Here is a 12,369-nt window from a genome sequence, read left to right on the forward strand (position 1 = left end):
CAAAGGTATCAGGTTGATGGGAAGGGATGGATGCCCCTTTAGGATGGTGCCAAGAGCACGGTCAGCAGGGCATTCAAGGCTCAAAAGGGCCAGCAGGTGGCCCCTACAGAGCTTGTCACCGGTCCCAGGGGTGGAGGGACTGAAAGCACCTATGCAGTGAGACAGACCCCGCCCGCGGGCTGTAGAAGAGCTGGCTGGAGCCAACTGTGCGCCCTCCCTTTCCGAGCACCTCTGCCCTTCTGCTGGAGAACTGTGTTCAGTTGCTCATTCTAATTAAAAATCAGCTCTTGAGAAAGGCCTAAAATTCATTGAAATGAGTGTGAAGCAGACAAACAGCTTTAAGTGCAGTGAAGCTTGTTTCTGGAAAGTAGGTTTATAATGGCAGGGCCTTAGGCCGCACCAGCAGGCAAAGGATGCAATGTGGGTTTCTTCTTTGATCCAGAAATGATTTAGGGCACCTCCCCCATCCATCTCAGGCCCTCATGGCCTTGGCTAACCCTTCAGGGTCTTACACATCTCTCAGCAGATGCCAGCTCCCGGCACCACTCGGAGCCTCGGCGCTGCTCCAGCCACCCCAGGGGAGTGCCGCCAGCACCCAGCGGTGCTGGGAGTCAGGGGCAGCGCTGGGCAGCACTGGCCGGGCAGGCTCCAGCGTCCAGGGGCCTCATGGGCCTTTTAATTCATTTTGCACCAATTGAGCGTCCCTGGGGGTCCGGCACAGAGCTGGGCACGGGGCAACTGGTGCTGGACCAAGCCACGGGAAAGCTGCTACAGGCCGCCTCTGCCAGGGTGTGCCTGTCCAGGACCTGGGAAGCGGGGGCACTGCTCCAAGTCCAGCAGGAACGCTCCACTGCCACTCCCCGCATCACCCTTGCACCCACCCCGCGCATGCTCCAAGGACAAGCGTGGGCTTCTGGCTGAACATCCTCTCTCCATCATTAGGAACTTCTGTTCTCCAAGACGTGGATGAGGCCTTCTAAGAGCTCCCCAAGCCCCTCATGTATACAGAATCCTGGTTTTCCCCCAGCTCCTTTGCTCAGAACCACCTGAGAAGTGTCAGCTACTGAGCAGAGCTGGCAGCTGCCTTCGAAAAGACAGCATGTGAGAGATCCCATTCGTGGGAGGGACAGGGAGGTAATAGACTTGGACATGGGAAGAGGAAGGATTTTCTAAGAAGGGAAGTGAGAGTCAGCGGTGACCCTGAAGATAAGTCTGTAGGGAGGATAAGCTTGTGAAGAGCAAAACAGACCAAGTAAAATGCATTTTTTAATCATAAAGCAGTGTTCCCAACTTTTCCACAACAAGGCACACCCACAGGGTGGAGAATTAACATCCCAGCCCAACTCGGACCTTAATGAAAAGGATCTAGGGCTGAAACCCAGAACATGGTCTTCAGGACAGAGAGCACCTGGTTCAAGTCCCTGTTCTGCCACTTACCGACTGCATGACCTTGGGGAGGCCCTTCAACTTCTCTGCCTGAGAAATAAAAGGACTAATACTCAGGCAGTGGTTGGCAGGCAGTAGGACAGGGCAGGCTCGCAACAGAAGCCATTCGTAGCGCAGTGACTCAGCTGAGCTTTGCTGACAGTGAGGGGACAGACTGGGGAGACTGCAAGACGGGGAACATGAGGCGGAGGGCACTGTCCTCGTCTGTTCAGGACAGGCTGGAGAACTAAGGCTTTGCTCTTGTCAAGTTGGACAAGAACAAATTCTGTGATTAAGTCTTCTTCTTCTTTTTTTTTTTTTTAAAGATTATTTATTTATTTTTAGAGAGAAGGGAAGGGAGGGAGAAAGAGAGGGAGAGAAACATCAGTGTGTGGTTGCCTCTCACAGGCCCCCAACGGGGGACCTGGCCTGCAACCCAGGTATGTGCCCCAGCTTGGAATCAAACTGGTAACCTCTTGGTTCACAGGCCAGCACTCAATCCGCTGAGCCGCACCAGCCAGGGCTAAGTCTCCATTCTGAAATGGAATCTTTCTTCATCTGAGGAGGTCGCTGTCAGCAGAAGTTGGGGAATACGTGCCAGTGCCCACCCCAAGTTCTTCCACATTTCCGGAAGGGCAGCACAGCCCACGGGGCTGTGTGTTCATGGGCAAGCTGGGCGCAGCAGGCCGGCTACGAGTCCAGGACAGGGCTGGCAGGGTGAGGCTGCCCGCTGGCCGGCATGACTGAGTCGCCCGCATGTTGTTGTCTGACGTGCTGATCCAGCAGGGCAGTCAGCTGGAGGGGCTGGTGCTGAAGCAAGGAGTGGGTCTGAGCCGTGAGGAGGGTGAGCCCTCCTACCAGCTCCCCCTGCACCAGGGCCAGGCTGGGGAGCTTGGAGTAGTTGATGAAGCCCTGCCTGCTGAGGATGATGTCATCAATGCAGCCACCTGGAAGAACACGGGGTCAGGTGGACGCCCCACAAATGCCTCTCTTCCCTATAAACAACATTCCAACCCTGGGAATCACACTTCGTTACCTTTCCCACCTCCCAGCCTTCCCCCTTCGGGTTCCCATTGTTCCCCACCCCAGTCCCATTCTGTTTGGGACTGATCCTCTTCCCCCTCCCTACTCTTCTCAAGAAAATTCTTACATATACAATCCACGTGGCCTGACCCCCACTAAGTCACTGTTTCTAAAATGTTCTTGAAGAACTACAGAGTGGGGGGGAGTGTTGGGGGGGATTATAAACAAAGATGCCTGCCCCTTCCCACAGAGACCTATTAATTCAGTATTCTGTATAGAAACAGCACCTCCTGGGATTCTTAGTCTCAGGGGGTTCTGGGAAACGTTGCTCCCTGTTCCTGAGCACCCTTTACTTGGGCCAATTGTTTTAAGTATCTTTGTCTATATGGATTTTAGCATCTCCTACCCCACTGCTAGACTCAAGGTGTCTGAACTTGCTCCCGTGGGAGTCCTCCCTGCCTTCCCTAACCTTCCCCCAGTGCACAGGTGATGCAGGGCAGGGAGCCAACACAGGCGTTAGAAGACACAGGCAGCCCTCTACACACTATGCTGTTGACTCAGGCCCCATCTGTGAGAGGATGTCCTCTCCAAGGATGTCCACAGTCTCACCCACTCATGCCCAGCAGACGGCACCAGGCTCCCTTCACCCCACCCCCAACAGGCCCGGGATCTTGCTCACCTAACAGCGGCAGGAAAGGCACGCCCTTCAAGATTCGCACCATCTCCTTGACTTTGGGCTCTTCGCTGACCAGCAGCATGTTGTGCCCCACAAAAAGGGGCAGCAGGTTTTGATACTTGGAATCCTCCAGGAAGGGTTTCAGGACCTGGAACAGCAGGAAAGAAGGACTGATTGGCGATGAGTGGCAGGGAGAGCCGCCCACCTTGGTCACAGGCCATATCAGGCTGAGGGGGAAACCAGAGGGTCTCCTCAGCCCCTAATCGTGGTTTAGGCACCAGACCAGAGCATTGCTGGTGGAGGGGAGGAGCCAGCAGTACCCTACCCAAGGACAGAGGCTGGCTCTCAGGGGGCAGGGGAGGGGGAACATAGGCAGGGCCCATGCATAGGGTGGCTCTCTACCTGGTTAGGGAAGACCTTCATCAAAATATTGTGTTTCCGCAGCCGGTGGCGCATAAGAAGCTTGTCCTCCGCACTCAGAGCCACGTTCTGGCAGACAGCTATCATTCGGTTGTCTCGGAAAACTGCTGCTACCTCCTGACGGAGGAGCCGGATGAGGCCTGTCTCCTGAAGGCAGGAAGGGGTGACCAAGGGGACATAAGCGGCTTCTCCCTCAGGGACGGGTGCTGGGCTTCCAGCGATGCCCGCATGTCGGGGGAGATCACGGGACAGGAGGAGAGTTGGGCCCTGGATTCTGAGGGACAGGTTCCATCTCCCGCTCTATCCTTTCGTTTTCATCAGGTAATCGCAGTGATTAGAGGGGTGTTTCTCAAACCCGAGAACACCGAGCCCCCTGAACTGGTCAGCGGTCTGACCCAGTCACCATTATTAGACAGTAAGTTTGTCAAAATTACTTCCATTATCCCTCTAATACTGTACTCATGTTGAATTACTTAACCCATTATAAATACAAGATAACTGTTGCAGTGTTAATTCAAAATAGAGGCATTTTCACAGAACAAGACCGTGTTTCACAAAGTTGAGAGCTTGTGAAACTGAAAATATATTCAGACCCCATAAACACTCTGTAAGAGATTTTTTTTTAACACAGCAATGATTCTAAAATTTATTTAAAGAGAATACCTAAAAGTCATGAAACTTTCTGCAGAATTCCATGAAAATATTAATACAAACAAGGTAAAATAATGGGAGATACACTACTGTGTTAAATCTAGACTCTCGATCTGCCCTGTCCAATAGAGTAGCCACTAGCCACATGCGGCTATTTATATTTAAATTAACTAAAATTAAATACAATGAAGAATTCAGAGCCTCAGACACACTGGCCTCGTTTCAGTGCTCAATAGTCATATATGGTGAGTAGCTCCCATATCGGACAGTCAGATGTAGAACATCATCCCAGGAAGTTCTGGTGCATGGCCCTATTCTAGATCCTTTTACAATTACAAGGCAGCAAGAACCACTGGCTTAAGAAAAAATTATGAGGGAAAAAACCTGAGTGGGAAAATTCCATTCAATGACTTTACTGTTGTCTGAATTGGGATCTATCAATCAGTTTTCCTAGCCATCAGTTTCGGCTGGACGAAAGCTAAAAATCCTCCAGAGAGTTCCAGGCACCGAAACACAATTTGCCCCGCACTCCACAACGCTCAGTTCAGACGGCTCTTTGCTTTCACAGGGAGGAAACCCAGATGGATGGGCTCCGTCCAGCCATTAGTCCTTGAGGAATCTCTGCCAAATGACTCAGATCACCTCTTGCATTAGTGTTTGACATCTGACCTTAAATGCCACATGCTACAGTTGCTGCTCACCCCTCACATCCCAGCCTCTAGCAGGAGAGTCTTTAAGCAGCAGTAGCCAACGAGAAGCTAGAAGCTATCAGATACCACAATAACAGGAATCACCACAGAGTCACAAATTCGCCACTGGTCTTTCTGTTCTTTTTAGAAACAGAAAACCTCTCTCATTGCTCTAGAAAACATGGAAATTTCAAGTCCTTCATGATGGAACAAAGATACTCTCCCCAACTCCAACCCCCCACCCCCCGCAACTTAGCTTCCACACACATATTTTTGGAGACAAGTTAAGAATAAAGAAATTTCAAGAGCCCATCCAAACCACAGAGCCCAAAAGGACAATGCTAAATCAAGTGCAGGGTTCATTTTAAAGTACCTGGACCAGCCCTGGCCAGGTAGCTCAGTTGGTTAGCGCATCATCCCCATATACCAAGGCTGCGGGCACAATCCCCAGTCAGGGCGCATATGAGAAACAACCCATGAATGCATAAGTAAGTGCAACAACAAACTGATGCTTCTCCCCCCACCCCTTCCTTTCTTAAAATCAATAAATAAAAATCATTAAAGTATCTGGGCCATGGGGTCAAAGTGAGTAACTAGTGATGTGGATGACTGTGTCCTGGAATCCTACTTCACTATGCCTGCGGCTATAAGGTCACTTTAATCAGCACACCGCCACCAGGTAACATGTTGAGTCTCTTTCTTACCTCTTGCAAAGGCCTGGGAGGAGGTGCCAGGCATCTAGGATTGACAGCAGGTTTTGGGGGGATATATTCAGTCACAGCCATCAGTTTCTGCCGCTCAAAGTGCATCACACGACGATGGCGGGTAACAGCCTTGGAGCCACAGCGAACAATCTGGAGGGTGGGTAGACGCCCTGGGAGCAGAAATAGCGATGCAGTGAGATGCAGCCTCTTGGAGGCCTTAGTCTGCCCCAGATGGAGAAAAAGCCCACCCTCTGGGCAGAGACAACCATGGCTCACAGAGGTAGACTCAGTGAAAGAGCAGGGTGAAGAACTTCCTAGAAATCCTGAATCCCCAAGCCTTCTCTTGTAACGGTTGGCCTTAGTTACTTGATTCTTTGAAACTCCCATTTCTCCAGCATTTCTTTATGCACAGAGATGAAGGAAAAAAGATAAAAACCAAAGAGAAAGTATTTTGAATACACTAAAAAAAGGCAGGGGAGGGAGAATACACTTCTTAAATGGCCGAATAGTAAAGATGTTAAGAGCCAAACAGTCTGTCACTACAACTCAACTCTGCCACTGTATCATGAAAGCAATCATAAATAATATATAACAAATAAATGTGGCTGAGTTCCAATACAGTTTTATTGATAAAACGCGGTGCCAAGTCCTGCCATAGTTTTCCAACCCCTTGTCTAAACCAGTGGTGCTCAAAGTGTGCCCCTGCCCCCAACTATCAGCAGTACCGAGGAACTTCTTAGAGATCCCAGTTCTTAGGCCCTGTCCTAGACCTGCCTACTTGGAAGCTCTGGAGTGGGGCCCCGCACTGTTGGAACAAGCTCTCCAGGCGGTCCCTATGCGTGCTGAAGTCTGAGACCACTGCTCTAAGCACTGCTCTGAAGCCTCCCATGACTTGAAGCGGGGAGGGGAGTTACACTACCCTTGGAGTTCCCCCAAACAAGTCTACCTTTCCTCCGCTCATCTTGTTTGCAGGCATCGCCTGGGGGTACCCCTCAGAAGACGAGGGAACTGCTCAAAAGCACTGAGCCAAAGTGACCCCTTCATCCTTAACAAAGGAATGAAGATGAGAGCTTCCCACTTTCAGCTTTTCCCATGACTGGGCTGGAACCTCAGGGACGGGTTCCGCTAGAAGGTGGCTCTAATGGTCAGAGAGCATGGAGAGCTCTTGGGGTGAGAGATTTTGCTGCCCAGGGGCCACAAAACCCAGCATAAGAGCACAGGCTCTGGATCAGATGGAACCAGATTTCAATCTTTCTTAGCTTTGACCTTGACCAGTCACTTGACTGGTCTAAACTTGAGTTCATCATCCATAAAGAGGAGATGAGAATGTTTTCTTCATCGGGTATTTTAAGATTTAAATAACACATGTAAAGCATTTACACTGTACCTGGCGTATATTGTGCGCTCAAAATCATTCATTAAGCAAATACCTAGTACATGCCCAATAATGTTAGGCATTATGAACATGGTTCTGCCCTTACGGAGTTTAAAGTCTAATAGACAAACAGATGCAAAATTATAGATTGTGATGGGCTAAGGGGTCGATAAACAGGGTGCAAGTTCCAAGTTAAACAGGGGAAACCAGCTTTGCAGATGGTGGCAAGAGCAGGCCTAAGTAGGTGACATTTAGGCTGAGACCTTAAGGAGACACAGTGCCAAGGTCGGGGCCGGTGCAGTCTAAGCAAGTAAACTGAAGGCAAGCAAAACCGTGATGGTGGATTACAGAAACCCAAAGAAGGCAGCGGGGCTGGGGCGTAGACAGTAAGTACTGTGGTTATGGTTGACGCTGCCGCTGTGTTGCGGTTATTCCTAGAGTCTGGAGTCACAGGACATTAGATTGGGGAAGGAGGCCAGCGATCTAGCTGTCGGGGTACGTCATCAGGAGCTGTCTGGAGTTAGAGACTATGGGAAAGACCAGTAGTAGAGGAGGGGAGACGAGGGTCAAAGAGCACCGGTCGTAACGCGCCGTGAGGACCTGGGCCGCCCCTTACCCTCCCGGGGCAGGATACCGCCTCGCAGAATCCCAGCCACGGCCACAGCCATTGCCATCGGCAGAACGGACGGGAGCCGAGCGAAACGGAAAGAGCTAAGGATTGTGGGAGACCTGAGGCCGGAAGCAGCGGTAGGATCCGCGAACTGGAGCAGTAATCCGCATGCGCCGCCAGTCCGCCCTCTCCCGACGCCCCACCGGGCGTTGGTCTCCTAGCAACGATGCTAAACCGCTGAACCGCTCTCGGCGTCCGCGTGCATCTCTTTCCCCCAGTTTGCGGCCAGCAAACCCCTCTACCACCCTTAAACTCCAGACCCTCCTCTTCGATATGCTTTGGTCTTTTACCCTACCTCAATAACTTGCTCTGAATCAACTCCTTTCCCTTGTCCCTCAAGTCCCTGAGCTTCTCTTCACACCATTCTGGTCCCTCCGTTCCCAGGAGCCGTCCAAGCTGCTCAGCTCGGCGTTCCGATCCCACTCCAGGCCAGCAGACTTTACATCATGCCTGGAGGTGAGTAGGGAGATGGGATGGTAGGTAGGACAGTTGAATAACAGTAGGTTCGGACCTGTAGTAATTGAACCCATCTTTTCACAGCTAATCTTGCCCAAAGTCCAGAGGAAGGGGACGTGTGCATTACTGAAGCTCTTATCACTAAGCGGAACTTGACCTTCCCTGAGGATGAGGATCTGTCAGAAAAGATGTAAGTGCACGGGAGAGATAAGGGTGCTGGAAGATTGAAACACCCGGGATGACCAGTCCCCTGAGCTCTACTGATTTGTCAAATAACCTTTGACCCTCTTACTCCACACATTCGATCAGTGGTAATGTCCAGTTGATTTTCTCTCCTTAAAAATCATTCTATTTCTTTTCCACCGCGCCCACTCCACGGCCCTAGATAAAGCTGTCATCACCTCTCAACAAACTCCTAATTAGCCTCCCTGACCCCAGTGCAGGCTCCCCGCACTGTTTCCAAAGTGATCCCTTTAAATGACAAATCTTTTTAGGCACTCCCAGATACAACCTTCCAAAATAAAATCTAAACAGCTTAGCACGAGCTGACCTCTGCTGCCCTTTCAGCCTTATTTCTTGCCACTCTCCACAAGTATGCAGTTCCTCTCAAGTCCCCATGTTCTTGCACCTGAGAACCTTACTACTTGGAGTGGTTAGTGCTGGTGGGGGTGGGGGGCAGCAGCAGCAGCACTGGGGAGCTTGTTAGAAATGAAGAAACTCAGGCCCACTGGATCAGAATCTGTATTTTAACAAGACCCCCAAGGGATCCATGGGTACATTAAAGTTTGAGAAAGGCTGAATAAGTGCATACTGTCCCTTCTGTTTGAAATATTTTCTCCTCGTACCCCTCTCACCTTCCTGGATAAACTCATACTCATATGTCACTTCCTCCAGGAAGCATTTCCTCATTTCCCTGCTCTGGATTCAGTGTACAGCCCATGTGCTCCCTCAGCCCCTTGTACTTGGCCCTGTCATCCATTTGTCATAGATGTTTGGCCTACTTCCCTAATAGCGATGGATGAGGGCTGCCTCATGTATCTCTAGTGGGCACTCGATGTTTTATGGAATTAACAAATGGGTGGATGGAACAAGTGGTTTTTCCTCCATGGACCTCTCAAAAGGGAGGTGAGGAAGGATTGTTCTGCAGAGATTGTCTCATCTCTGTCCCAGTTCTTGCCGCCACCATCCAAGTTGACTTGAAGAAGCCTTCCTTTGCCTCTGAAACTCTCCAGTAACTCTAAGCTGCTGTCCCAGCTAAAGGGCCTTACTCCTCTCTCACTCTGATCCTTCCCAGTGTTATTGACAGAGATCCGGGTCTCCAAGTCAACCCAGTTTCATGATCTGGACACCACCTCATGAACCAAGAAGGTGTTCCTGATACCTGATCAAAGTCAATCAGCCATCCACTCCTCCTTAAAACCTTTCCTCCCACCTTCCCAGCTTTCCCGCTAAGAGACCACAGAAGTGGCACTCTGTTACACCATCCTACTGACCGTTCTCCCAGGTTTCACACCATTGCTGAACTACAGACTGTCCGTCTGGACCGGGAGGGAATTACCACGATCGCGAATCTAGAGGGCCTCCGGAATCTTCACAGCCTCTATCTACAAGCGGTACCTTCTTGTCCCCTTTCCTTCCTCCCCACTTGCTCCCTGTGGGCCAAGTCTGTCTAATCTGAAAGGAGCCAGCCAGACCCTCTTGTCTGTTCCCTGATATTCAGGCAGGCAGACCTTCATTGAAACCATTCCTCGGTGAACCAGGAATTCCCCTGAATTGAAAGACCAACCCTCCCAAAACAGATCCTAAGCATGTTCTTGAATCACTGTTTTTGTTTTTGTTTTTGTCAGACACTTCTCTTTGTCTGGTTCTTCTTGGTGTATACCCCGAACCTCTCATGTTATGTAGCTCAAGGTTTTCTCCTGTCTTAAAAAGAGGAAGAGGGAACCGAGAAGATTCCTCTGTGTCCTTCAGGACCTTGAAGGCTGTCAGTGGTGGTGGGTGGTTGGTTGACCTTCAGCCTCCCCCAGATTGACTTACCAGCTCCCTGAACTATGCCCCGCTGACACTTCACAAATCAAAGTAAGATGTGTTCATGGTTCCCCCCAAGTATGCAAGCCCCCTGAAGTGCCTTGGTGTGCTTCTCGGGCTTCCAGGCCACTCTTTGGTTGTGGGGTGAGCAGGGTATACTTTAATCAAGTTGAGCTGGCCCCAAGTCTACACCCTTAACCATCCACTTGGAGAAAGCACATCGTCCCAAGGTTGTGACAAACAGTTCAGTGACTGAGGTCATCATTCTCAAGTGCCAGATCTCCAGCTGCAAGAGTAGACATGGTCTTGGGACTTTGTCCTTTTAAAGGGCCACCCACCCAGCTGACCTCAGGCTGGTTTCCCACCTTGGTTTCTTCCTGCAGAATAAGATCCAGCGGATTGAGAACCTGGCCTGCGTCCCCTCCTTGCGGTATGTGGTGCCAGGGCTCAGGCAGGGGTGGGGAGGGGAGAAAAGGGGATGGTGAAGCGGGGAGAAACCTGGTAACACCCCAAAGAACTGGTTGAAACCTCTCCAAGCCTGGCTTCTTTTCAGCTGGGGATCCAGCAAGCCTCGCTCTGCTTCCCTCACCCCAGAAGACCACGTGCCCCCACTTGTCATCCGCCTGCTTAGCCAGGGGCCCGAGTGCCTGATGCCCTCTTCCCTTCCTGCAGCTGTTCTGATTCAGCTCTCTCTCTATACTCCTCCCTTCCCCTACAGCTTCCTGTCTCTGGCAGGAAACCAAATCAGGCAGGTGGAAAACCTCCGTGACCTCCCACACCTCCAGTTTCTGGACCTTTCTGAGAACCTGATAGAAAAACTGAAGCTGGGTATGAACACCCTCACCCTGGCTCATAGAATACGTCCCCTGCGGGGCCCTCCTGCCTCTCTGCCCCCGTTTCCCTGTGCCAGCATTAACGGCACATGCTCCAGGGGACCTGGGGGCTGTGCAGGGAGGCAGTGGCTTTGGGCTGGAAGGTGGGTATGAGAACCTCATTCCCCTACTTTGGTACGAGCAGATGAATTCCCCCAGAGCCTTCTCATCCTTAACCTGACTGGGAACAGTTGCACCAACCAGGAAGGCTACAGGTGAGGAGGAACTGAAGGCGGGAAGAGAGGGGTGAGGGCTGGGCTCCTCCTCCTAACTCTACGGCGTTCCCTCTCGGCCTGCAAACCTGGAGTCCCAGCCCATGGTCCCTTCTCCCCCAACCTGGCTCAGGTGGCCCCTTTTCCCTTTCATCTCCCATAACTCCACATGGAGCCAGCCCTTAGCTCTGCGGGGACTTCCCACTCATGAGCCACCACCCCGCCTGGGGTGGGTGCTGTTCTCGCGTGCGCAGCCTCCCAGGCCCCACACCCGGGGGTGCGCTCCAGCATGGCCTCTGCTTTCCGCCCTGCAGGCAGCTGGTGTTAGGAGCCCTGCCGCTGCTCCTGGACCTGGACAGGCAGCCTGTGGTGGAGCGCTGGAACTCAGATGAGGAGGACAGAGCCTCGGATGACGAGTTCCCGGAGCTTAACGGCCCGTTCTGCTCAGAGCGAGGTGACGCTGCTTCCCAAGGTTTGCGGCCTCCCCAGAGCTCACCCCTGCCCTGTGGAGTCCGGGGGAAGCTAAGGTGTCAGTGATGTCTGGGGAAGTAGCCCCAAGCCCAGGTCAGCATCTGGGCCACGAGTCAGCCTGGGCACACAGGTGACTCACCCTCCCCACCCCAGCCTGAGGCTCCTCCCTGTTACGGATGGCAGTTTGCTCAGGTCAGCCAGAGACCTTCACCCGCAGCCCAGGGGCCCTCCTGCCGAGCCCGGGCTCCACCCACCACCCACCACCCCGGCCCTCACAGGCTTCCTCGAGGAGCTGGAGCAGGACAGGATCAGGCACAAGGATCGCAGACAGCAGGCGGCCCTGGCAGAGCACCTTCTGAGGATGGAGACACAGCCCGTCCTCACTGAGCTCCCCACCCTGCCTGGGAGGTCCGTAGCTGGGGACAGCAGCCCTTCTGTCACTCCCAGGCAGGGGGAGGAGACACCCCACGAGTCCACGTCCTTGCCACAAGCTTCCTCTGCCACCAAGAAACTATGCCCTCTGGTCTCCAGGGGCCCCCAAAGCACTACCCAGGGGAAGAAGGGGGTCAGGGCAGTGGCAGCTTCCAAGGCCTCCCTGTCTGCGGCCCCCAGCACAACAACAACTATGACCAGAGGACCCAGGAAGTGAAGTGCAGGCCACCCCTGTCAGTGGTGCCACAGGAAGGAGGGCTGGGCG

The 12,369-nt window shown here is 52.3% G+C and overlaps 2 protein-coding genes across 3 annotated transcripts; one reads left to right on the forward strand and one right to left on the reverse strand.

Moving 5' to 3' along the window:
* Nucleotides 1-1,499: 1,499 nt before the first annotated feature.
* MRPL10 (mitochondrial ribosomal protein L10) lies at nt 1,500-7,666 on the reverse strand. The gene is made up of 5 exons (XM_054593875.1): nt 7,580-7,666; nt 5,589-5,758; nt 3,527-3,691; nt 3,128-3,272; nt 1,500-2,372 (listed from the first exon to the last, which is right to left on the reverse strand). The coding sequence occupies exons 1-5, from the start codon at nt 7,635-7,637 to the stop codon at nt 2,116-2,118; spliced, it is 795 nt and encodes a 264-aa protein (XP_054449850.1). The 5' UTR covers nt 7,638-7,666; the 3' UTR covers nt 1,500-2,115.
* Nucleotides 7,667-7,801: 135 nt separating this feature from the next.
* LRRC46 (leucine rich repeat containing 46) lies at nt 7,802-12,322 on the forward strand. 2 transcript variants are annotated; one of them, XM_054593616.1, is made up of 9 exons: nt 7,802-7,850; nt 8,018-8,089; nt 8,174-8,279; nt 9,594-9,702; nt 10,501-10,547; nt 10,836-10,945; nt 11,135-11,204; nt 11,516-11,673; nt 11,951-12,322. In XM_054593616.1, the coding sequence occupies exons 2-9, from the start codon at nt 8,080-8,082 to the stop codon at nt 12,319-12,321; spliced, it is 981 nt and encodes a 326-aa protein (XP_054449591.1). In that variant the 5' UTR covers nt 7,802-7,850; nt 8,018-8,079; the 3' UTR covers nt 12,322. The 2 variants fall into 2 exon arrangements, with proteins under 2 accessions (XP_054449591.1, XP_054449592.1); XM_054593617.1 differs by having other exon boundaries at nt 11,516-11,655.
* Nucleotides 12,323-12,369: the final 47 nt, after the last annotated feature.

The sequence above is a fragment of the Pteronotus mesoamericanus genome, unplaced genomic scaffold (assembly GCF_021234165.1).
Source record: "Pteronotus mesoamericanus isolate MK-2021 breed Mesoamerican mustached bat unplaced genomic scaffold, CSHL_Meso_final scaffold_476, whole genome shotgun sequence".
In the NCBI taxonomy this organism is placed as follows: Eukaryota; Metazoa; Chordata; class Mammalia; order Chiroptera; family Mormoopidae; genus Pteronotus; species Pteronotus mesoamericanus.